The sequence below is a fragment of the Anoplolepis gracilipes genome, chromosome 15, assembly GCF_047496725.1.
Source record: "Anoplolepis gracilipes chromosome 15, ASM4749672v1, whole genome shotgun sequence".
Lineage (NCBI taxonomy): Eukaryota > Metazoa > Arthropoda > Insecta > Hymenoptera > Formicidae > Anoplolepis > Anoplolepis gracilipes.
In genome coordinates, this window is record NC_132984.1 from 1,492,176 (window position 1) to 1,518,767 (window position 26,592).

At 33.2% G+C, this 26,592-nt stretch overlaps 2 protein-coding genes across 2 annotated transcripts; both read left to right on the plus strand.

Annotated features, from left to right (window-relative positions):
- Positions 1–815: 815 nt before the first annotated feature.
- LOC140674158 (dynein axonemal heavy chain 7) lies at positions 816–4,968 on the plus strand. The gene is made up of 8 exons (XM_072907539.1): positions 816–1,057; positions 1,493–1,793; positions 2,173–2,315; positions 2,390–2,543; positions 2,938–3,147; positions 4,079–4,267; positions 4,512–4,615; positions 4,695–4,968. Exons 1-8 carry the CDS (start codon positions 816–818, stop codon positions 4,966–4,968), a joined length of 1,617 nt encoding a protein of 538 aa, XP_072763640.1.
- Positions 4,818–25,575, plus strand: Dhc36c (Dynein heavy chain at 36C). The gene is given in 31 exon segments (XM_072906952.1): positions 4,818–4,964; positions 5,174–5,478; positions 5,963–6,317; positions 6,533–7,006; positions 7,413–7,793; positions 8,188–8,624; positions 8,733–8,848; positions 8,930–9,752; positions 10,177–10,739; positions 10,938–11,135; positions 11,485–11,616; positions 12,027–12,570; positions 12,828–13,339; positions 13,548–13,906; positions 14,142–14,582; positions 14,899–15,517; positions 15,860–16,048; positions 16,852–17,381; positions 17,703–18,251; positions 18,594–18,785; positions 19,161–19,387; positions 20,023–20,393; positions 20,765–20,945; positions 21,239–21,537; positions 21,892–22,056; positions 22,132–22,372; positions 22,518–22,810; positions 23,534–23,816; positions 23,918–24,069; positions 24,450–24,731; positions 25,112–25,575. Coding segments are annotated over 30 exon segments (10,353 nt in total). The 5' UTR covers positions 4,818–4,964; positions 5,174–5,240; the 3' UTR covers positions 25,319–25,575.
- Positions 25,576–26,592: the final 1,017 nt, after the last annotated feature.

A 26,592-nucleotide genomic window follows, 5' to 3' on the forward strand; every position in this document is an offset into this window, starting at 1 on the left:
GAGTTTAAATAGTGAAACTAGGAGAGGACAGATAATTGTTAATTATTAATTTTTTTTTAATTCGCGAAGTGCATATGAAGAGTCAATTTTTTTTATTATAATCTAATAAGTAGTGAACCAACCAATCAGTGAATTTCTGACAAGGATAGCGATCCATCCAGTATATATGTATCCTTTTTTATGAATTGCGTCATTTTTCCATCATAGGTTTTTAAAGCTCAATGGAGGATTTAAATGACAATTTATTGTTTCCTCTCTTTCTATCGTTTACTACAAATTTACTATTTATTTTATATAGTAAAATATCAAAATATTCTTAAAACTAATTGTTATAATAATATATTCAAATATATAAAATACTTCAAAAAATAATATTGTTTATTAAAAAATAAAATTGAGAATGATTTAAGCTCAAGATGATTAAAGATTATATATTTTTTAATATAAACAATTATAATATTATTATAATTTTAATATGAAACAATTAATAACAAACTTATTATAAAATTTTATTATATATATTCTCTCTTATTATATTTTATAAATATTGTATATCAAATAAATATATTCTCATATTTTACATCTGTGTAGATTTCTTTGTAATAATATTTGTATAGATGTGATATGATATATTTTATACAAAAATAATTAATATTTATTGTAATTCAAATATCCTAATATCTTGTAAAAATAAGAATGAGCATAAATAAAATTGCCCACGTTTTCATACTATAATATTATTCATATTTTCCAGAAATATTAAAAGACTATTAAGTGTCGTTTCGTGACTTTAATTGTCCTAATTACAATTGAATATGGAAAGTTCTCACACGAAGGGAACAAAAATACGAAAATGCCAATCTGATGAGGATACGATTCGAATACCAAAGATCCTTGACACGAAAGTGGAACCATTATTTTCCTTGCCGTCGGATTTGATGAGTCCTAAAAGATGTAAGAGAAAGAGAGAAGAATTAATCAGAATGAAAGGAAAGGTGCAAAAATTCCACGAGGGTTCTTACACTGCGAAACGTCTTCGTGAAGAGAAATTTCGCAGGTACAAAAAGAGGAAAAAATATTCTTATATAATAAATTTGTATTTTCAAATAACTCTAAAAATTTTTATTTCAATTAAAGTTAATAATTAAAATAAATATATTCAAGTACAATGATTAAAATTTATATTTGACATTATATGTAAATATTTATTTCAAGTACTACTATATTAATTATTCCTATCATAAATTTTTGAACGTTTTATTTATTTGTATTATTTTAGGATAAATATATTAACTTAATGAAATTATAGTTGGACAACACATTTGCAAAAAGCGATTTGAATATATATATATATATATATATATATATATATATATATATATATATATATATATATATATATTTATTTATTTATTTTTATTAATCTATTTATTAAATAATGTGAATTTTTTCTGAAAAAGGATTTGACATTTAAACGAATCCGCTTTATTAGATTTATGGTAGGTTTGATAGTGAAACCAGAGTTGCCGGCAAAGGACATAGATCTGAGCGATGATAGAGACGTCAATAGATATTATTATTACATTTGCAACGGAGTTGATACGATTCATACAACCAGCATCGAACAGGTCTTCATCGAAGCGATACTCGACCTGGTTCCCAGCAACTTGCGTGATCAGTTCCCCGATTCTGCCAATAATTTAATGGTCGAAATAAAAGAAGATTTTATAAAAAACATCAAGAGGGCTATCGTCGAATTTGCACTCATTGATCCTTCCAAAGAATCTTTAGAGGTCATTATAAAAATCGAAAAATCTATTAAAAATAAAGGATTTAGAGTTGTTTATTTCAAATTATATAAAAAATAAATTTAATATTTTATTAATAATAATAATTATATTTTATTAAGAAAAATAAAATAGTAAATATAATTTAAAATATAAATAAAATATTAAGTTAATATAATATAAAATATTAAGCTCTCTTTGTATGCAAAATTTTTGATTTCATTTTACTTTTGACGAAATTCTTTTATATTCCAGAATCTAATTTAAGCAATTTTAACGCACGGCAAAGTATTATATTAATTATTTCATTAGTTTAACAACGTGGAATGCCGATTGAGTATCATCAAAATTTCATTTTGCAAAATTTTTGCAATCAAATTTACAGTTTTATGCGATCGGGGAAGATCAGCGACGTGTTCACCCGGATTTTCGGAGGCACATAGAACATTGTCGCGAAATTTTACGCGATTTGTATTTAATAAATCCGTGCATGCGAATGACTTTGGATTACTGGGTTCGCGATTACAGGTATTGAATTATGTACGCAATTCTCTTTTTGCTATCTGCATCTCTGTTTTAGCGAGAGGTATCAAATTTTTCAGCAAATTCCGACTGATCGATTTAGAGTATATCGCCGCGCACAGAGAAAGCTGGGATTTAATAAATTTTCACACCTTAATTACACATCAGATCATTGCCAATAGACGGATTCTGCGGAAAGACTGGTATAGTGGAATTCAAGAGATATTTCTCGTGGTAAGATCGACGTTAAAAAATAAAAAAAAATTATTCCATACTAAAAAAAGTAATTGAAAGAAATTATCAATTTATTTTCTCCGCGATTCTTATTTTTTATTTTTTTTTATTGTGTATATGTAATGCAAATAAATATTTATTTATTTAAATAATTATTAATCTGTTAACTTGATTCGAAAGTTGAAAGCGCTGAAAATTATTAAAGAAAACAAATTAATAATTTATCTTAATTAACTCTAACATGTGTGTGTGTTGTACATTCTCTATTTATGTATAAATTTTATCTGACCAAATTAATACGACCAATAAATCCATTTAAAGGCGAGATATATTAAGGACGAGATTTTTTTTCATCCGATTTTCTTTTCTTTATCTTAATCCTATTGCTTTGCAGAATAATAGGAAGAAACTGGTGCCTAGCCCGTTACGTCGCAAGCAATTCAAACGGTTCTTCGATTGCGCCGGCAAGTTGATGGAGTCGCATCTTTTAAAAGCTTGCAAGCACTCTCTGCGGGATTTCATTAATTATGTCATAGACGGCAAGGTGAATATACATATCTACCGCGATCGATCGATGCGAAATCAGTGCCTGATGAGAAAAGCGGCACATTCGCATTTCCTTCATCCGTTTATCCTGTCGCACGCTATAACATTCCGCTATTGGACACAACTTCCATCAATTTCTGCTTATCGATGCTTTTCGAGGTTCTCTCGTCCGTTCTTCCTTTGAGTTTCATTCACTTGTCGTGCATGTAACGACCAAATGTTATGGCAAATAATTAAAGATAAAAAAGTATTGATGTTACGTAGGAAAATAATTCGTCCTAAAATTTATAGATATTTTTATGTACTTTTATTTTTATTTTCATTAAGAGGCTAAATATTTTTGAGAAATTTTAATTCTTTTTCTTTTATTTCAAATTTTATGTAAAGTCTTTAAGATTGATGATCCTAAAATTTATAGACATTTTTATATACTTTTATTTTTATTTTTGCAGATAAATAGCAAGTTATTTAACAGGCTAAATATTTTTTTGAGAAATTTTAATTTTTTTTCTTTTATTTCAAATTATATGTAAAGTCTTTAAGATTGATGATCTTAAAATTTATAGACATTTTTAAATATTTTATTTTGATTTTTGCAGAGATACAGAGGCTAAATACTTTTTAAGAAATTAAAAATTCTTTTCTTTTATTTCAAATTTTATGTAAAGTCTTTAAGATTGATGATCCTAAATGTTATAGACATTTTTATATACTTTTATTTTTATTTTTGCAGATAAATAGCAAGTTATTTAACAGGCTAAATATTTTTTGAGAAATTTTAATTCTTTTTCTTTTATTTTAAATTTTATGTAAAGTCTTTAAGATTGGTGATCCTAAAATTCATAGACATTTTTATGTACTTTTACTTTTGCAGATAAACAAGCAAGTTATTTAAGAGGCTAAATATTTTTTGAGAAATTTTAATTTTGTTTTAATTTAAATTTTATTTTATCTGTTTTAAAATCTTTAAGATTGATATTTTTCCACAGCCTACAGCTTGCCGTTTTAAGGTGAGCATTGCCATCGTCTCCAATAACCTCGTCTTCGAGCCGTCCTTCGATAAATTTAAGGAATCGCTTTGCGACATTCTCAGAGCGATATGCAATGCCGTGAGGAATTTCGAAAGATTGGAGACGCAACTCTACCTCGACTGGGCGGGACCTCAAGAATTCCTCAAGGTTTTATATTATTAAATATGTACAAAACTATTCTTCATTTTGAAATGTTTGATTGTAGAAAATAAAAATTATAGAATAAAATATTACGTCTATCTATATATTATAAAATAATTATTGTAAAATGATTGAAAATTTAATTTAAAACACAACGATGCAATCTTCAATATATGATAATTTGTAAAGTCATAAAGTATGATCATCGTTCGTAAAACTTTTATTATAAACAGTTATACGCTTTACACAGCCGCAGATATCGCAGTACATCGTTGAGCAGCTCAAGAGACAAATCAATCAGCTGATTGATCGCGAAAGAATAATCCCGGAGCAGAAGATGGCAGAATTGAAAAAGTGCTTATCGAGATATTTATTGCCGTAAATGATTACAATGCAACATATTTAATAACATAATTATTGCTTTTTTTTACAGATATATGTATCTATACAACAACGAAGAATTTGATCGGGTAGAAGCTTTTCTTCGGGATGAGACCAAAAAACTGAAGGAATACGAGATAAAAATTAAAAATTATCACGATCTCGCCGGAACAATTCCAATCGAAGTCGAAAGAACGGTCTTCGCGGGATTCTTCGAAGTTTCTCGCGCTCCTTTCGTCAAGACTGTCGTGGAGAACGTTGAACGTTACAAAGGACTTTTAATTTCCTATCTTGTCGATAAATATCAAAATACGGTGAAGAAGTAAATATTTCAAAATAAATATTAATAATATTAGCTAATGCTTATCTTTTTTTATTATACATATATTTTATGTTGTAGAAATTTATATATGTATTTTATTAATTTTTAAAAATTATTGAAAGATTGACTAATATATTTTTGTAATAATTATGTCTTTTGCTACCTTCCCGAGATGAAATTGAAACAATTCAGATTGTATTTGTATCTAGTATCATAACGGAATATGAAGCCATCTCCGAACGAGCTCTGACCCCACCCCCCAACACCGCGGCTTTGATGGAACTCATCAAGTACGTCCGAATTACTAGTGATGTTACTATAAAAAGTCTGGAGCTCAAGCTGCTGAACGTGACTGAGCATATCGCGTTTCTGTCGGATTACTGGCTACTCACGGAAAACGAAATAAGAAATAATAATGTTGCCTTTCAGTGGTATCACAAGGTACCCCAGATCTTTGAGGATAACCGGGTAATCGTCGAGAACAAGACGCAGGAGTATCAAAATGCGTTGAAAGGTTGGCAGTCAACGATTATTTTTCATCATTATTATTTTAAATTTTATATAAAACCTTTAAGATTGATGATCCTAAAATTTGTAGACATTTTTATATACTTTTATTTTTATTTTTGCAGATAAATAAGCAAGTTATTTAACAGGCTAAATATTTTTTGAAAAATTTTAATTTTTTTTCTTTTATTTCAAATTTTATGCAAAGTCTTTAAGATATGATCATTATTTTTATTGACATTTAATTTTATTTTAATATCTTAATTAATAAAATCATTTTTATCATTAACATTTTATCTCTTCTTAACGATATTAATCACGAAAAATGTTCAAGAAATTTTTGCAGAATAATAAATTAAATAAATATATATAAATCTCACAAAATTATATTTTCTTTGTTTCCATTTATGTTTGTGCAACTTTGTAAAATTGTATAATGCTATTATATCTGTACTATTACTATATAATAAATATTTGTTTTTTTTTCACAGTTAGGTATCAAAAATTCGAAGAGGAGTTGGATTCCTACGCGAAACAAGTGGAAGAAGTGCAATATTGGGCCGACATCGAGGAGATATATCGATATCAGCGTAAGGCACAACATTTGGAAAACCGGCTGATCATGGCGATGGAAAAGATCGACAAGTTCAACGAGGAAGAGGCTTCCTTTGGCTGGGATATCACGCAGTATCCTCTGCGAAAACGAATCGCCGACCGTCTGCAACCATTCAAGAAGCTTTTCGATACCGTCTGCGAATTTTTAACCAAATACGATAAGTGGATAAACAGCACAATTGGCATCTACAATCCTGAAGATATCGACAACGACGTAGGAACGTATTATAGGTCAATATGTTAAAAAATGTTATAAAGAATAGTATAATGATATATTACAAAAAGAAGTAAATTATATTAATTAAAAATTATAATTAAAGATTTGATTTATATAATAACAAAGAGGATAAAATATGATATGAGAAAAATTATTGCAACACGAAATGTTATTATTATGCTGTACGTCTCTTTGAATTTTCGATAATAAAATCAGACTCATCTTTTAGGACGATTTACAAGCTGGAGAAGGCGTTCCAGGAACCGGACGTGCGCGAATTGGCGGCTACGGTTCGCGAGAGGATCGAGGACTTCAAAGATCGAATGCCGGTGGTGATGACCCTTGGCAATCCGGGAATGAAGGCACGACATTGGGAACAAATCTCGGCGATCGTGGGCATTCCCATCAAGTTTGATCCTGATCTGACCTTGGGCAAAGTTTTGGCAATGGGATTGGACGCTTATATCGAGAAGTTCGAAGGCATCTCCGAGGCCGCCACGAAGGAGAACACTCTGGAGATGAGCATGGATAAGATGCAACACGACTGGACCGATCTGGCTTTCACGGTAAATCCTTACAAGGATACCGGCACTTACGTTATCGCCGGCGTCGACGAGATACAACTTCTGCTTGACGATCACATCACGAAGGCCGTCACCATCAAGAACTCGCCATACATCAAGCCTTTCGAGATACGAATAATGCAAGTTTACAAAAATGTCTTATGTTAAAAATAATGCATTAACTCAAAAATTTTATGTAATTAATTTTATTTTATTTTATTTTGTTACAATTTAATTTTTTATATATTTGTATTATATGTAGTTTTTAATATATAATATTTTATTTATAATATATTTTTAATTAGCATTAATTTACTTCTTATTTATTTATTATTTTTTATTATAAATTATTATAATTTATTATTTATATATAAATTATTTAGTTATTTTGTAAATTATTATTATAAATTACTATAAATTATTATTTAATTATTTTATATTTACATTTATGTAAGCAAAGTATAATATTATATTGTGAGCAATATATAAAAAAAGAAAAGTAATAGAATTCGTAATTTATAATAAGAATTTAATATTTGATTGCAGCAAATGGGAAAAAACGTTGCATCTGCTGGAGGATATTCTGGATCAATGGTTAAAAGTACAAGGTACATGGATGTATCTGGAACCAATTTTTACTTCGCCAGACATTCAACAACAAATGCCGGAAGAAGGAAGAAAATTCGCTCAGGTCGACAAGATATGGCGGGACATCATGAAGAATGTCTATAGCGACTCCCATTGCCTTGTCGTTGTCGAGATCGACAAAATGTTGGAGCGACTGAAGAAAAGTTTCGGATTATTGGAGCTTATTCAGAAAGGACTGAATGAATACTTGGAAAAGAAGAGACTATTTTTCCCCAGATTTTTCTTCCTCTCCAACGACGAGCTGTTGGAAATTCTTTCCGAGACAAAGGATCCCACGCGGTAATTTATTTATAACTATAAATAAATAGAGTAAATATAGTAATTTAGTAGCAATTATAAAATTAATAAACAACTTTTTAATTTCTCTTTTTATATACTTTTATAATTATTTATATATCTTATATACATTTATAATAGATAACGATTTACATTTTGTGTAAAATAAAATAACATCTTATCTTTGTTTTATTTCTTTTTAAATTTCTATTTCAATTTAATTTCAATTTTAAATTTAATAACAATAGAGATGGAAAGATTGCGTTTTCTCTTTACTTTTTTAATGCAATTTTAATTTAAATAAAATATTTATCTAAGTTTGATATTTAATTTCACTGATTTCGACAATATATGTGTATTATATGAAAACATTATATATTATTATGTTATTCTTCAGGGTGCAGCCACATTTGAAGAAGTGCTTCGAGGGTATAGCTCGATTAAAGTTCAACGAGGACCTCGAGATACTTGCGATGCGATCCGCGGAAGACGAGGAGGTCGAGATTCTGATAATAATATCCACCTCCGCTGCCAGAGGACAAGTCGAGAAATGGTTGATCGAGCTAGAGGCGGAGATGCGGAAGAGCGTCTGTCATATGGTGCATCAAGCGATTCTGGCGTATCATATCAAGAAGAGGACGGCCTGGGTTCTCGAATGGCCTGGTCAGACCGTTCTCTGCGTAGGTCAGACATATTGGACGCAACAAGTCGAGGAGGCTATGTTGAAAGGAGTGGACGGCTTGAAAAGATATTTGAACCAGTGCCAGGAAGAACTGAACGACATCATCCTGCTGATCAGAGGCACCCTTTCCAAGCAGAATCGCATTACATTAGGTGTTAGAAATTTGCTAAAAATTTGAGAAAAAAATATGTCGAATAATATTTTTTTAATGAAAAAAGAAGAAAGAATCTTTTAATATTATGAATGCTAATGTTTTCTAGAGGCTCTGGTTACTCTGGATGTTCACAGCAAGGATGTACTCGCGGAACTGTACAAGGAGCAAGTGATAAAAAATACCGACTTCAGGTGGTTGTGTCAACTTAGATATTACTGGCTGGTATAAACACTTAATAATATAAAATAAATAATCATCGCGTCTTTTATAAAATATATTTCACTAATTAATGTCCAATTGTAGGAAGATCACATGTGGGCGTATATGATCAACTCGTACATACGTTATGGCTGCGAGTATCTCGGTAACACGTCTCGTCTGGTGATCACTCCCTTGACGGATCGATGCTATCGCACTCTGTTCGGCGCCCTGAGCCTTCATCTGGGTGGCGCGCCTGAAGGACCGGCCGGTACCGGCAAGACGGAGACCACGAAGGACCTAGCAAAGGCGGTGGCAAAGCAGTGCGTGGTCTTCAACTGCTCCGAGGGTCTTGACTACATCGCACTGGGCAAGTTCTTTAAGGGTCTCGCCTCGTGCGGTGCCTGGTCCTGTTTCGACGAGTTCAATCGCATCGACCTGGAGGTCCTGTCAGTCGTGGCGCAACAGATCCTGACGATCCAGTGTGCCATCAACGCCGGTGCCGAGAAGATGATCTTTGAGGGTACCGAGATCTACCTCGACCCTACCTGCGCCATCTTCATCACCATGAATCCCGGCTATGCTGGCAGAACTGAGCTACCCGACAATCTAAAGGCTCTCTTCCGGCCCGTTGCCATGATGGTGCCCGATTATGCTCTTATCGCGGAAAACACTCTATATTCTTATGGTTTCTATAACGGCCGACCCTTGGCCGTGAAGATCGTTACCGCTTATAAACTTTGCTCGGAGCAGCTCAGCAGTCAGCATCACTACGATTACGGTATGAGAGCTGTCAAGTCTGTGCTGATCGCCGCTGGCAACCTGAAACTTCGTTATCCTGAAGAGTCTGAGGACATTTTAATGCTAAGAAGTATCTTGGATGTTAATCTACCAAAGTTTCTGATCCATGATTTGCCGCTCTTCGAAGGTAAGAAGCTTTCGTTTGCTAGAAATTTTCGATAAAAATATATCATAAAAATTAAATTTAGTTTGAACAGCTATATATATCATGTAAAGTTAAATTCAAGTTTTTATTAAAAATCAGATTATATTATTTTTATGTAGAGACTAATATATAGAATTTTATTTTAGAAATATAGTAATAATTATATTTATTGTGTCTTAATAAAATTCCTTAATGTTATTAATTTATAAATAATAAATACATATTAAAATTTTGATATTAAAAAATTTTTCATGTTCCACTATAACACATATATAATTTTACTTTCAATAAAAAATGTACTTTCAGAAAAAATTATTTCTCAATAATTAAGATAAAAAAGAAATAAAATATTTTATAAATGAATTTGATATCTTTAACATAAAATTAATTTTTTACCGTACCGCAGGAATAGCCTCTGACCTGTTTCCGGGTGTCGTGCTACCAACGCCAGATTACACGCACATAAACGCGTGCACGCGTGACGCTTGTGCCGCGGCCAATCTACAATGCACGGATTATTTCCTCGAGAAGATCCATCAGATTTACGAAATGATGATCGTGCGTCATGGCTTCATGATCGTCGGGTTACCATTCGGAGGCAAGACCTCGGCCTATCGGATGCTGGCCGATTGTCTCGGTCTCCTGGAGGACAGGGGGTTGATGAACGAGCATCGCGTGGAAATTACCGTTATCAATCCCAAAGCCATTACGATGGGCCAGCTGTATGGACAGTTCGATCCTGCCTCGCACGAATGGAGCGACGGGGTCCTGGCGGTGTCCTATCGCGCCTTTGCCACTTCCGTTAATCTCAACAGAAAGTGGCTGGTGTTTGACGGGCCGGTGGACGCTCTCTGGATCGAGAACATGAACACCGTGCTAGACGACAATAAGAAACTCTGCCTCACTTCCGGGGAAATCATCATGCTCGCACCCACGACAAACCTGATTTTCGAACCTATGGATTTGGAGGTTCCATAATAATCATATGTTGTTTATTAAATAAGTCTCTGTGTGAGAAATCATTGTTATTAATATCTGGTTTGCTAAGAGAGTATAATACAAATTCGAAAACTTGATAATAAAACATTTTACTTCTTAGAACTATGAATTGTTTTTTTTTTTTTTTTTTTTTTTCATATAACACTCATATAACACTCTTCTTATCAGGTTGCATCGCCTGCCACGGTTTCCCGATGCGGCATGATTTACATGGAGCCGGTGAGTCTGGGCTGGACGCCGCTTTTGATCTCGTGGCTTAACACCTTACCGCCATGTTTCTCCGAGCATATTGAAAGTTATTTGAAGGATTTGTATCTACGTTTTTGCCCGCCCCTATTGCATTTGATTCGACGTTGCGGCGCAAAAGTAAGTGTCATTCAAATTTTTTTAATAATACTTCAAACAGTCAATTTTTTCCAACTACACTAGTGTCTTTAGAGATTTTACACATGTAACGATGCACCTCTCGTTGATCACTGTAATTATTAATTACCCGATCGCTCTTTGTATACTCTGATGATACATATTCGCATCTGTTTCATACATACTTGTATGTTGACTTGCACTCGAGAGAGGCTTCCGTTACACAAAAGAGAAAAATATATTTATTTTTATTATTAAAAAAATATATAAAATTTGCACAATTAAACTTCTTGAAGAAATTTATCTTGGTTCCGTCGAAAGTTAAGATATTATATAATATTTCTGCCCGTAGGAAATGATAACGATGCCAGATGCTAATTTAACGCGTTCGGTTATGTATATGTACGATTGTTTCCTCGACGATTTTCAAAACGAGAAATACGTAAGCATGCTTTCGGACTTAGACATGAGAGCGCAAATAGAGGTAAATATAAATTATATTATTTCTCCTAAAATTATTGCATGTACTTTTTAATTGTTTAATACAAGATTTTTCTTGATTCTGCTTTAAATCGATGCTTAAAAAATTAAAGAATGCTATATTTATAAAAATATATTTGAAAAAATGCAATTTATGTTAATTTTTATTTGATTAATCACAATTATAGTATATGAAGATTTTATTTATATTAAAAAAGTAACAAAATAATAAATACTATTTAATTACATAATTAATATTAATTTTTTATTCAAGTAATAATCAACATTCATTGATTTTAATTTTATTATTTATATTTATATTAATATATTTTTAACGTGACATTAAATTACCATTTGTAAAAAATATATATTTAGTTTGTTGGAAAAAATATTGTAAGACAAATTATTTGACAGGGTATCTTTTTCTTCTCGTGCATCTGGGCGATAGGGGTGACGTTGATGGTCAACTATCGCGAGTGGTTCGACGTGCTCTTCAGGGCATTAGTGGATGCCGAATTCCCGAAGGAAGTGCGACAACGCTTCGGCATCTCGCCGGAAATTGGCAATCCCAAGGAAGCCTACTTAGTGCCCTTACCGATCAACGGCTCGGTCTTTGATTATAAATACATCAAGGAAGGTAGGGGTAGGTGGGAACCATGGCTGGAGGATCTGCAAGACGTTCCGCCGATTCCCAGAGACATGCCGGTTAATCAGATTATCATTTCAACGGTGGAAACCGTCCGTTACTTTTATCTCTTTTATTATCTCGTTTGCCATCACAAGCCAGTTCTTCTGGTCGGACCGACCGGTACTGGAAAATCTGTCTACATTATGGAGTTCCTGCTAAAGAGAAACAACCCAGAAATTTTCAAGCCGCTCTTTGTGATATTTTCGGCACAAACGACAGCAAATCAGACGCAGGATATTATTATGAGCAAGCTGGATCGGAGAAGAAAAGGTTTGTGTCGATCGATTTGAAATTGATTTATTGAAATTTAGATTTTGAGATACAGAAATATAGTTTTTTTATTATTATTACAAATTATTTAAAAATATTTTTTATTTCATTATTGGAATTGTGTGATTGATATTTTAATATAAATAGTAAATAAGATAACAATTATTATAATATATAATTCTTAGAGAAAGGAATATTAAAAGAATTATTATAATTCTTTTTTTAGCTATTATCTAATAATTATTATTTAATTATAGGTTTGTATGGTGCACCCCCCGGTCAGTACTGGGTGGTTTTCGTGGACGACGTGTCGATGCCGCAAAGGGAGGAATTTGGGGCCCAGCCGCCCATCGAGCTCCTACGTCAATGGCTGGACCACTGGACTTGGTACGACCGGAAGGAGGTAGTGCCCATCAAACTCGTGGATGTCCAGCTGATGTGTGCGATGGGACCGCCAGCGGGCGGGCGTGACGTCACGCCAAGATTTAAGCGGCATTTTGTCACCTTGGCGATTCCCGAGTTCGATGACGATGTCTTGATTACCATTTTCGGCAGAATCACCTCCTGGCATTTCGCCACTCGAGGTTTCCCAGCGTTCTTCGAGCCGTGCGTCGACTACATAGTCCTCGGTACTCTTGACATATACAAGGAGACCAGACAGAACCTTCTGCCGACCCCTGCCAAGTCGCATTATCTGTTTAATTTGCGTGATTTCTCGCGCGTTATCCAAGGCGTGTTGCTCTCCGATCCCGATGTCATCACCGATGTGGTACGAGATAAAAAAATTATTTTGGGGAATAAAAATAATATTTTATATCACGCAAAAATATTTTTTTTTTAATTCGTCTCTTATTTCAAAACAAAAAAAAATTATAATGTAATTTCTATTATTACTTTTTTAAATATTCAACCTATTTTTACACATTATTTGTTTATATTTCAGAATTAAATTATATATAAGATGCTTTTTTTTTAAGGTCTCCATGAAGCGTTTATGGGTGCACGAGGTGCTACGAGTTTATGGAGATCGTTTGGTGGACGAGGCCGACAGTAAATGGCTAGTGGAACAAATTCGGAAGACTATAAATATGTACATGTATGACAATATAGATCAGTTGTTCGAAGATTTAGTGGACGATCCTTACGCCCAGGTGACGGAAGTGCATCTGCGCAATCTCGTTTACTGTGACTTTCACAATCCGGTCGCCGAACGGAAGTTGTACATAGAAATCCAAGATTGGAATTCGCTCGCCGAAGCGGTGGAAGAATATCTCGCCGAGTATAACGATATCTCGAAAACTCCCATGGATTTGGTGCTCTTCAGGTAATGTCCTCAGTCAAGGAATGGAATCTAATAATAATTATCTAATAGAAATCAAGTAGTTTCATAAAAAATATAGGAGGTAGAAATATTTAATTTAAAATTTATAAACATATTTAATTTAATTTCCAGAATTATTAATACGACTGAAAATTATATCGATTATTGGAAATAATTTAAAATATAAGGTGTAGCGATTATATATTAATCTGTGATTTCTATATATAATAATGGTTTCAACAGCGTCGAGAAAGGCCGATTTTAATAAATAATAATGTAATGGATAAATTAATATAATTTTTAGATTCGCGATAGAACATCTCTCGAAAGTCTGTCGGGTGATGATGCAGCCGCGTAGTCACGCACTTTTGGTCGGCATGGGCGGTTCCGGTCGACAATCCCTGACGAAGCTCGCAGCTCATATATCCGATTATGAGCTCTTCCAAGTGCAGATAACTCAGCAGTACGGCATGATGGAATGGCACGAGGACTTGAAGAATATCTTGCGGAAGAGCGCTGCGAGCGACCTGCACACAGTCTTCCTCTTTATGGACACACAGATCAAGGAGGAAACCTTTCTAGAAGATATCAGCAATCTCCTTAATTCCGGTGAGGTGCCCAATCTCTTCGCGGCTGATGAAAAGTCCGAGATCTGCGAGAAAATGCGCATCATTGATCGTCAAAGAGACAGGTATTATTTCTCTCTCGCGAAATATCAAATATTCCGTTGATGAAATAATTTAAACTTCTGATTAAATATATACGTATAGTAATAATAATGTGTCTCTTGGATATTTTAAATGCAATTTGCATATTCATTAAATTTAGGAAAATTACATTATTTGAGTAATTAATGATTACACAGAGTCCTTGCTCTTTGGAAAATAATAAAAAGAATATGAAGAAAAGAATTTTTTATTATCATTATTGAAATATTAAATCAAATGATATTTCTAGTGCTATGATGCATTTGGAGAATTGGATAAATTTTATCGATGAACTTGTAGGGCCGTACAGACAGACGGCAGTCCGGTGGCGCTCTTCAACTTCTTCGTGCAGACGGTGCGCGAGAATTTGCACGTGGTGGTGACGATGTCGCCGATCGGTGACAGCTTTCGCACGCGGATCCGCAAGTTCCCCGCCCTGGTAAATTGTTGCACCATCGATTGGCTGCAACCATGGCCCAAGGATGCTTTGCTGGCGGTCGCGACGCAATTCCTCAGCGAAATCGACATGCCACAGGACGAACGTCACGCTTGTATCGAGATGTGTCAATACTTCCATACGTCTACGCAAGACTTGACAAGGGACTACTTGAGACAAGTGAATCGTCACAATTACGTCACGCCGACGTCCTATCTCGAACTCATCAACACGTTCAAAGACCTGCTGGATCGGAAGAGGAAAGAAGTGTTAGAGGGCAAGAGACGATACGAAGCCGGTCTTGGCAGGCTGGACAGCACACGCAAGGAGGTCAGCAAGATGCAACAGATTCTGGTGGCTCTGCGGCCGAAGCTACTAGTGGCTGCCAAGGACGTGGAAGGTATGTTCCTGGATGTGCAACAGCAGAACAAGGAGGCTAGTGCGATGGAGCAGGTTGTTCAAAAGGATGAGAAAGCTGCTATGGTGAGAGCAGATCTCATATAAGTACAATATAATCTTGGTATTATAATTTGTTTATTTTAATTATTTTTTTTTTATTAATATTTCACGATTATTTCATAATCACTTTATTAATTTTTAATATCTTGAACATACATTTTAGATTCTTTACAGATAATGTAAATAAATAAATAAATAAAATATAAATATGATCAAAATTTTTGTGTTTGAAATTTAGTGTATCTCATTTTCCTGGTGTGATCTGTTGATTTGCACTTTATATGGAAGTAACTATTTAATTACATTTTATTTTATATTTTGAGAAAATGACTAATTATATAATTTGCGTGCAATTTTGTTTATCAGATCGTTGCCGCAGAAGCTAAAGAGATTCGTGCCGAATGCGACGCAAATCTACAGGAAGTGATGCCGATCCTAGATGCGGCAAATGCAGCTTTAAATACTCTGACTCCGCAGGACATCCAGATCGTCAAATCCATGAAGCGACCACCGGCCGGCGTGCGATTGGTCATGGAAGCAGTTTGCATACTGAAGGTAAATTAAATGACTATAAGACAAATAATACGTTTATAAAATAAATAATGTGTTTTTCCCCAAAAAATTAGAAAATTAATTATTAAACAAAATATTGCTTTTGTCTCTTTTGATGTTTAATTTTTATATGCATGTATAACATATATAATACACTGACAGAATAACTATCTTAAAACAAAAAAATTTTACCTAATTCAAGAAAACTATTTCTTTGATGTGTCCTAATGACGTATTTACTCGTACTCAAAACGTCTATTTGCTAAGTATATTATAAAAAGTAAATAATAAATGAAAAAATTATTTCTTTCTTGAGTAAGTACATTTACTTATTATAAAATATATACCATTTTTATTTTAATTTTATAAAATATTTATTAAAATGCATTTTTAGTTAGAAAAAAACTTTAATTTTTTAATTTAAAAAAACAGTACACTTCAATTAATAAATAATATTATATATTTTATAAAAGTGGTATTTAAACGTAGAAAATATATAGATAGAAAATAATATACTCAATATAATATGCGAATTTACTTAAAATTATATATTTATTTAAATAAAATAAATAATTCCTTTCATCAAAAGCAAAGGTTTCAAGAAAATACATTTACTTGATTTAAAAGAACTTTGTCCTCAGTATAGAGAATAATATATTATTATATTTCTAATTAAAAATATAATTAAAATATACAAATATATATTAAAAAATATATAGTAATAATGTTATAACTGTACATGCTTATCTGTCAGAGTTTGATTTATTTGTCCAATTTTTCCTCACAAATCTGCTTCAAACTTGCAGGACGTGAAACCAGAAAAAGTACAAGGCCCGGAGGGTCCGATCGATGACTATTGGAAACCGTCACTTCGCATTCTGGGCGATATACGGTTTCTGGAATCCCTACTAAATTATGATAAGGACAACATCCCGGAGCGGATAATGACAAAGATTCGCACGACAATCTTGACAAATCCCAACTTCGATCCGGAACGAATCAGACAGGTGTCGACCGCTTGCGAGGGTCTTTGTCGCTGGGTATTTGCGCTTTCGGAGTATGACAAGGTCGCCAAGGTAGTAGCGCCGAAGAAACAGGCTCTAGCTAAAGCTGAAGCCGACTATTCCGCGGCGATGGAACAGCTGAAGCTGAAGAGGAGCCAGCTGCAAGAAGTGCGAGATCGACTAGCCAGGCTGGAGACTCTGCTGGCTCAACGAAAAGCCGAATATCAAACGATGACCGATGAAGTGAAAGATTGCGAGGAAAAACTGAGGAGGGCCGAAGAGCTCATCGGGGGCCTTGGTGGCGAGTACACCAGATGGTCCGAGACTGCCAAGTAATAATTTTAAATTATTCGAGCCACTTTCTTTCCATATATCTTACAAATATCTTAAAATGATTTTTTTCTTTATTAAATATAGGCATTAAATATAGATAAGCTTTATTCTTTGTGGTTAATAATATATATATATATATAGCATTTTTTAGCTTATATATATTTCTTTTAATAAAAAAAAATAAAGATTAGAGCAGTTTTTAGTCTAGTTAAATTAAATTATTAAAATCTTGTAAAAATTTTAAGTGGATATAAAATATTTTTTATTTATGTTTCTACCTTGAATAATAATACTTTAATTGGTTTAAAACTTTTCTTCAGATCGCTTGGAGAACGTTATCACAAACTAACGGGCGATATTCTGATCGGTTCCGGGATAGTAGCTTATCTAGGTGTCTTCACGATGCAGTATCGGCAACGACAGATAGAGAACTGGGTAAAGTTCTGCACCGACCTGAAGATTGTCTGCACGCAAGACTTTCAACTCACGCAGGTGTTGGGCGACCCGGTGCTAATCCGCGCCTGGAATATATTCGGTCTACCGAATGATCTGTTCTCCATCGACAACGCCATAATTGTCACGAATTCGCGCCGCTGGCCGCTGATGATCGATCCGCAGGGCCAGGCGAACAAATGGGTGAAGAATATGGAGAAGGCGTCCAATTTGCATGTCGTAAGACTCATACAACCGGATTATATGAGAATCCTGGAGAATGCCGTACAATTCGGACAACCTGTGTTATTGGAGAACATAGAAGAGGAATTGGACCCGGTCCTGGAACCGTTACTGATGAAGCAGACCTTTAGGTCCGGCGGTGCTTTATGCATCAAGATCGGCGACAGCATCATCGAATATTCCGAGAAATTTCGGCAAGTTTACCAATCCGCTTAATTTTACATCTTTTCTTTTTCTCGGAATCACATGTACATATAAATGAGATTCCTAACTTTTGTGTTAATAATTATATATTAATATATTATGTTAATAATTATATTTAATTATATTTTATGTTAACAATTATTTTGTCTTCTTTATTTTTAACAATGTTTAATAATTCATTAAAGTTATAAAAAAATATGAAAAAATACATTATTCATATTCTATATTTTTTAACTTTGTTCTTTGTTCTGTATTAACTTTCTAATTAATTTTTTGAAATTTTCCCTTAAAAGAAATTCATGTAAAAATGTATTTCATCAAAATCTGCGTAGATTTTACATCACTACGAAATTACGGAATCCACATTACTTACCAGAAGTAGTGGTGAAGGTAACTTTGTTGAACTTTATGATCACTCCAGTTGGCTTGGACGATCAACTTCTAGGTATAGTTGTTGCAAAAGAAAGACCCGAGCTAGAATCCGAGAAGAATCAGCTGATAGTTCAAGGAGCAGCTAATAAAAAGTAAATATTCTTTTACACTTTATTTTCTATAAAATAATTAACTTTGCACAATTGTCAAATTATTTTCTTAAACGCGCGTGATTATTAAATATATTTACTATATTAAAAAATATTTATATTGAGTAGGAGAGAGAACACAATTTAATTATGAAAAATTATTTAGTTTAAGCTTTATCATAATTATTATTAATTAATAAAATTAGATTACATAATTGCCTCGTGGTAATAAATAAATATGAATTAACAAAATATATCCTATATACGTATACGAGTAAATATTAATTTTGTAGAAATGTTTTATAGAATTTTGTTGTTCTGCAATTTAGAATTAACGTTGCTCCTCGATCGGTGATATTTCGTAATGTTTTTCCGCAGAATGTTAAAGGAGATAGAGAATAAGATTCTGGAGGTACTATCCGCGTCCAAGGAGAATATCCTCGAGGATGAAACGGCAATCGGTGTGTTGAGTTCATCGAAGAATCTAGCCAACGAGATTCAAACTAAACAAACTGCCGCCGAGATAACCGAGAAGTCCATTGACGCGGCGAGATTGCAGTACACGCCGATTGCAGTCTACAGTACCGTTCTCTTCTTCACGATTGGTGAGCAAAAATACAAACAAAGTAACTAAACGAATTTGCAGCAAGATTACACGCTTGATTTTATTAGATTTATGATTCCCACTTTCTCTATTTATCTCATCTATGTGTGTTTATTAAAATATGCGTTTATTTATTTATTTAAAAGCTAAGCTTTTAATTACTTTAATTTTAATAAATACATATTATATTATATTTAAAATATAAAATATAATATTTTTTCTTTTAACTATATAATTATAATATTCTCTTTATATTTATTGTATATATTTTTTTTAAATATATAATTATAATATTTTTTTCTTTTAAAATAATATATAAATTTTTTCTTATTTTTTTTATCTAGATTAATTTTTTTTTTTTTTTTTTTTTTTAATAATACGAATAAATAAGGCTCCAATATTTAACAAACACGTAACTATCAACTTGGCAATGAGAGCCGCGAAATTTGAATCGTGCACAGGGCACACATATTTTACTTGGTGTATTTTACCGAGAAATAGATTCTCATTTTTGAACCCCCTCTTTCCCCCCCCCCCCCTCCTCTGAAGAGACGTAGACGAGAATAATTTTTTTTTATTTTGGATTTTCCTAAAAAATTTGGTGAGATATTTATTTTTGCAAAATCTCTTCATTAGTTATGTTGGCGAACATCGACCCGATGTATCAGTACTCCCTCGTCTGGTTCGTCAATATCTTCAAGAACACGATCGACAACACACCATCGGTGGAGAACATACAACAACGTCTTAAGGACCTTACCAGATGCTTCACCTATTCTCTGTATGTCAACATATGCCGCTCTCTCTTCGAGAAAGACAAGCTGCTCTTCTCGCTTTTGCTATCCGTGAATTTGCTGAACAAGCAGGGCCAGCTTTCGATAGCCCAATGGATGTTCTTGCTCACCGGTGGCGTCGGCCTCGAGAATCCTTTTGTTAATCCTACCGAGTGGTTACCTGCGAGGTCCTGGGATGAACTCTGTCGACTGAATGATGTGCCCGGATTCGCGGTAATTCTTTTTTAAATTGTATAAAGCTACTCTATAACATTAAAACAAGAAAACTCTTTTTATTAGCTATCTAATAAGAAATTAAATTATTAAAATAAATTAATAAACAAATAAATTAATAATAATTAATATTAGTAAATTAGTAATCATTAATAATAATTAATAAAATAGTAATTTTAATTAATTAATTAAAATAAATATTCTCTATTTAATACAGAAGCATTGGAAATTAATATTTTTATTAATTAGTTTTCAATTATTTATTAGAATTTTGTTTAGAAATTTAATTGGGAGAATTTATTATAAAATATAAGAGAGATTTTAATTATTAAAATCTGACTGCCCTTTTTCTTATGTATTTTATCGTTTAGGGAATAAAAGATTCGTATACACAAAATATCGACGAGTGGAAAAAGGTGTTTGATCACAAGGAACCTCATACGGTGCCCTTTCCTGCTCCTTGGAACAAACTGAGTAGCTTTGAAAAAATGCTGGTGCTTCGTTGCATTCGGCCTGACAAAGTCGTACCGGCGGCGCAATTATTTGTCGAAGGTAAAGTAGTTTAAAGAGAAGAGACAAGAAAGTAGCGGATATTCAAATCCAAAAGAATAAGTTGACTTGGATGAAAAAAAAAAAGGACAAAAAATTTAAGACACTCTGTATATCTCGAGCGAAATTAAATTCTATTATATACATGTAACGCGCTTTCCTTCTTCCCCTTTCTTTTTATATCCCTAATATTTAAGAGAAATTCAATATGTCAATGTAATCTGCGATTTAATAGGAAAAGCGTCAGAGTAAAATCCCTTCATCCACTAATTTATTCGTTTGAATTCTTCCGATAGAGCAATTAGGACATCAGTACATCGTGCCGCCGCCTTTTGACCTGGCAGCCTCTTTCGCCGACTCTCACTCTTGCATCCCATTAATATTTGTTTTGACACCCGGTGCGGATCCTATGGCGATTCTGTTAAAGTTCGCCGACGATCAGGGATTCGGTGCCAGCAGACTGTTCTCATTATCGCTGGGCCAAGGGCAAGAGATTATTGCTGAAAGTCTCATCGACGAAGGCGTGAAAAATGGCACTTGGGTAGTGCTGCAAAATTGCCATGTTACTAAGACCTTCATGCCTATCTTAGAAAAAGTAATTCTTCAATCGTAAATTAAATTTTTTATTATATAATTGAAAAAGATTTAATAGAAAATATAAAAGTTTAATTTAAGTCTGATCATAAAAGATTGATTCCATTTCAAATTTAAAATTATGTGTGTGTAAAAGATTTATCAGCTTTTAATTGAAATTAATTTATGTGTAATTTATGTTAAATAAACATTTTAGGGAAGAAACTATATCAACATATCTTTATTAGATTAAAAAGATTTAAATTTACACAACAAATATTTTCCAAATTATATTTTCAATAAAACAATATTTTTAAGTTTTTAAAAATTTCTGATTTCCTTCTTTTTTATATTATTTTTATTTTATCATATTCAGATATGCGAGAGCTTTACGAGGGAAACCGTGCATCCTGATTTCCGACTGTGGCTGACGAGTTACCCGGTCGGACATTTTCCGATCAGCGTCCTCCAGAACGGCGTGAAAATGACGAACGAACCTCCCAAGGGATTACGCGCGAATATTTTACGATCTCTTCATCAGGTAGGGAGAATTTTCTTCATCTCACGAAGGAAATGACCGATTAATGCTAAGAGATTCGATTAAATGTTGCGGTAGGACCCTATTTGCGATCCCGAGTTTTTTGACAAGTCAAAGCAACGGGAGATCTTCAAACGGCTGCTTTTCTCGCTTTGCTTCTTTCACGCCATCGTACAGGAACGGCGAAAATTCGGACCGATCGGTTGGAACAATCAATACGAATTCAACGAGACAGATTTGCGTATCAGTGTTCTACAGCTCAAGATCTTGCTCGACCAATATGATGACGTTCAATTCACCGCATTGAAGTATCTGACGGGTATTCAAATAATATTTCTTTTTATCTTTTTTTTATATCTTCATTAAATTGCATTTATCGATCAAAATTAAGATTAAAAAAATAATAGCTATTCAGAGTTGAATTATATTTAGAATTGGACGAAAATTAATTATCTACTTTCAAGGCGAATGCAATTACGGTGGTCGTGTAACCGATGAGTGGGACCGACGGACCTTGAAGACGATCCTGGAGCGATTCTACTGCGAGGACGTGATCGTGGTCGACCGGAAATATCTGTTCGATCCCAGCGGCCTTTATTACGTACCTCCAGTCAGTGAGTATAGTCAGTTCCTCGACTACGTGAGAGAATTCCCGATGACTACCGCGCCCAGTGTCTTTGGCATGCACGAGAACGCCGACATCATCAAAGATCAACAAGAGACCTACTTGATGATGTTCTCAATTGTGACCACTCAGGTACGCCGAGCACATATCGCGACTCTTATATTAATTCACTTTATATAAAGACATCTATGTATTTTGGTTTTCTCCATAAAAACTTTAATATTCTGCTTTGAATCTATGAACCGAAAAATTTAGATCTTATTTCTTTTTCCCATATATTATGAGATTCTTATGTATTTATATAATTAATTATCTTAAATATGTATATGTACGATGGAATAATGAAAATTCTTGTTGTTTTTTCATCTTTGCACAGAATGACGAGCAATTCAAAGTAAGTAATGCATTTACTTAAGAAAATTGTACATGTGTTATTTCCGATGAATTAACTGAAATAAAGGTATCGTTTATTTTTTAATGCAATTAACTAAAAAATAAAAAACAAGATATAATTATTTTTATCTATTATTACAAATAAAAAAATCTTTAAAAATGCAACATTAAGATAGAATTAATCGAGAAAAATCCAATCTTAGAAAAAATTTATTTTTAACTCTTTGCGAAGGAATATTATATTATTGTTTGATTCTAAAATGATAATTGAAATCTAATGCACGAAACGAATGCACAAAAGAAAGTCTTTAAAAGTCGCGACATTAAGTACATGAACGTATTAAATTTTCGATTGAATTTATTTTTCAATTTAAGTTCAGCAAAGTTTAATTGATAATGGTTATAAAGCCTTTTTAATAGAATTAAATAAATTAGTGCGGTCCAGAGATCTCTCATCAAAAGTTTGCGAGCAATTTTGTGTTAAGAAAGTCCTCTGATTCTTGTCAGGACACCGGCGAAGCGAAAATAGATGCTGAGAAATCGCCGGACGAGATCGTTCACGGTGTCGCGTCCGACATTCTGTCGAAGTTGCCGCGGGATTTCGACCTGGTGACTGCTCTTGACAGATATCCCACGCTATATGAACAAAGTATGAATACTGTATTGGTTCAAGAGATGGGTAGATTTAATAAACTCCTACAGACCATCAGGAGCAGTCTTATAAATATCCAAAAAGCAATCAAAGGTAAAAATTGATCTCGAAGATAATCTAAGTTAAGTTAAGTTTTTTCCGCAGATATTTTACGGTTTCTTGTCGTGCGTCTTAATAATATCTTGTCTTTTCAGGCCTTATAATTATGGATCCCGATCTTGAAGAAGTTTACTCGTCGATTATTATTGGCAGGATACCCAAAATGTGGATGATGAACTCTTATCCTTCTTTGAAACCGCTTGGCAGTTATGTACACGATTTTCTCAAAAGGCTGAACTTTCTGCAGGTGAATTTAAGAGAAAATAGTGTGGATTATTATATATCTTACAGGTCTTTCATTTTGTTTTTTATTCTGTCGTTGAAAATTTATTTAAAATAATTTTTTTAATCACCTCAGGTTTTTAACTGAAAAAAACAATGGTTTTAAAATTTTATTAATTTATTAAAATTTGCAGAGATGTTTACACACATATGATAATATAAGATAATTATGTTTTTGTTGTTTAGTTACTTAAAAAATTACATATAATAATTATTTAATCGATTATTATCAATAATCACAGGACTTAAGTTAGATATATTTATATTGAAAGGTTCTCTTAATTGTCAAATGTTATATTTTAACTACATTATCAGATTAAATTGATAAATTGTGTGTTATTCCAGACTTGGTATGTGGAAGGTGCTCCAATATCCTTTTGGATTTCTGGTTTCTACTTCACGCAAGCGTTTCTGACCGGAGCCCGTCAGAATTACGCAAGAAAGTATTCCATACCCATTGATCTACTGATTTATGATTTTTTTCCTTTGAAAGAGACCGTATTCGAAACTCCACCAGACGATGGAGTGTACATTTATGGATTATTTCTCGATGGAGCTCGTTTCGATATGACAACGATGAAGCTGGACGAATCCTTTCCGAAAATACTTTACGATATTGTGCCACACGTAAGCAAACCTATGGAAAATTTAATTCTTTTATTATCCTTTTCGAATAATTTACAAACCATACAGCTTTTGACGAAAAACATTCTGAAAAATTTTGAATCATTTTAAAAAATATATATATATATGTATAAATATAATAAATGTAATGAATTAAATATAAATAAATGAGAATGGAATCAATATATAAATATAATTAATAAAATATATAAAAATGAGAAAATTTAAAAAGATATGAAGTAGAAACCAAATATATATATATATATATATATATATATTTTTTTTCTTATACTGCAGGAAATTTAGTATCTATCTATCTAAATTTTTAATTAAACAAAGATTTAAAATCTATTCTCGAAAATGATTTAATCTCGCGTTTTCAGATCTGGCTGATGCCGGTAAAGAAGGACCAGGTTCAGGATACGCACACGTACACGTGTCCTGTTTATAAGACCAGTGAAAGGAAAGGTGTTCTGTCAACCACCGGTCATTCTACCAATTTCGTCATTGCGATTTGGCTGCCGACATCGCATCCGCCGGAACACTGGATTCTGCGAGGTACCGCCATGCTGTGCCAATTGTCGGAATAATTTTAGGATTGATCCTGCTTATTATTTGCAAGAGAAAGTTATTAAAAGATTAAAAAGTTTAATGAACTCTCTTGTCTTAAAAAATTTGCACCATAATTAATCTTTCTCTTTAATAATCTTAACGTCGAATTTAATTATTTTTAGAGACAAATGTTTGCTTCGATAAATTTGAGATATAATTAATTCTCTTTCATCGTTAAATTTCTTATACTCGTGCGCTTGAAAAAAAATGTATAAATTTCTTCTTAAGCTTTTGATAAAACGCTATTCATGTCATAGTATATAAATGATGCACTACATAAAATAAGATGAATAAATAAATAATAAATATATATAAATAAATAACAAATGATAAGTAAATAAAATAATATATGCAGAATAGAAAGAAAGACATTTCCTTTTTTTAATAGATAAAAATAATTATCATACAACATGCAATAAAAATTTTAAATTAGCATTTACACACAAATCAGTATTTTTATTTACTTATAGCATATATATATTTTATATAAAATTTATATAAAGATTACAATTTTTCCTTTAAAATTTCATATGCATGAAAGAAATAAATTTACCCAATAAATCCATAAATACCCAAATAATCCATAAATAGCATAAATTATAATAATTCTTTTAATAAACAATATCAATACGTAGGAATATGTATTTTAAAATATTTACGACAGTGTATATAATTTTTTACGACAGCTCTAAGATTCGAAAATGTCGATCATTTTTCGCGTTAATTAAACCCGCCAGGAATTCTCGTCGAACTCTCATTGATCTCATTTTGCCTTGGCATCGTCGTCGTCGTCGTCGTCGTCGTCGTCGTCGTCGTCGTCATGAACAGCATTTTCGCGGGTGCTTCTCTTCGCGTTACCCCCGCGCGCCGCGTTGCACAGTTGCCGGTATTTATTATGTGGGATGTGGCGCTTTCTCGCGAGGGGGTGGTGGTGTAGAGAGGAGGAGGAGATGGGGGGGTGGCGGCTTGGTTGGCGGCACCCTGTCTACCCGGACCGAGATCGCCGGAGGCTCGTTGCCTAGCGACCCCGTATTGATCTCACCCCGTATCTCGCCACTACCCCTGTCCCGTGCGAGCTCTCACGGAGAAGGGGGTGAAAGTAGGGGTACTTTCCCCTTACCCCTTTGCCATCCTCCTTCATCTATGTTGCTCTTTCTCTTTCTCTCACTCTCTCTCTTTCTCTCACTCTCTCTCTCTCTTTCTCTCTCTCTCTCTCTCTCTCTCCCCCTTTCTGCTTCTCTCTCTTTTTCTC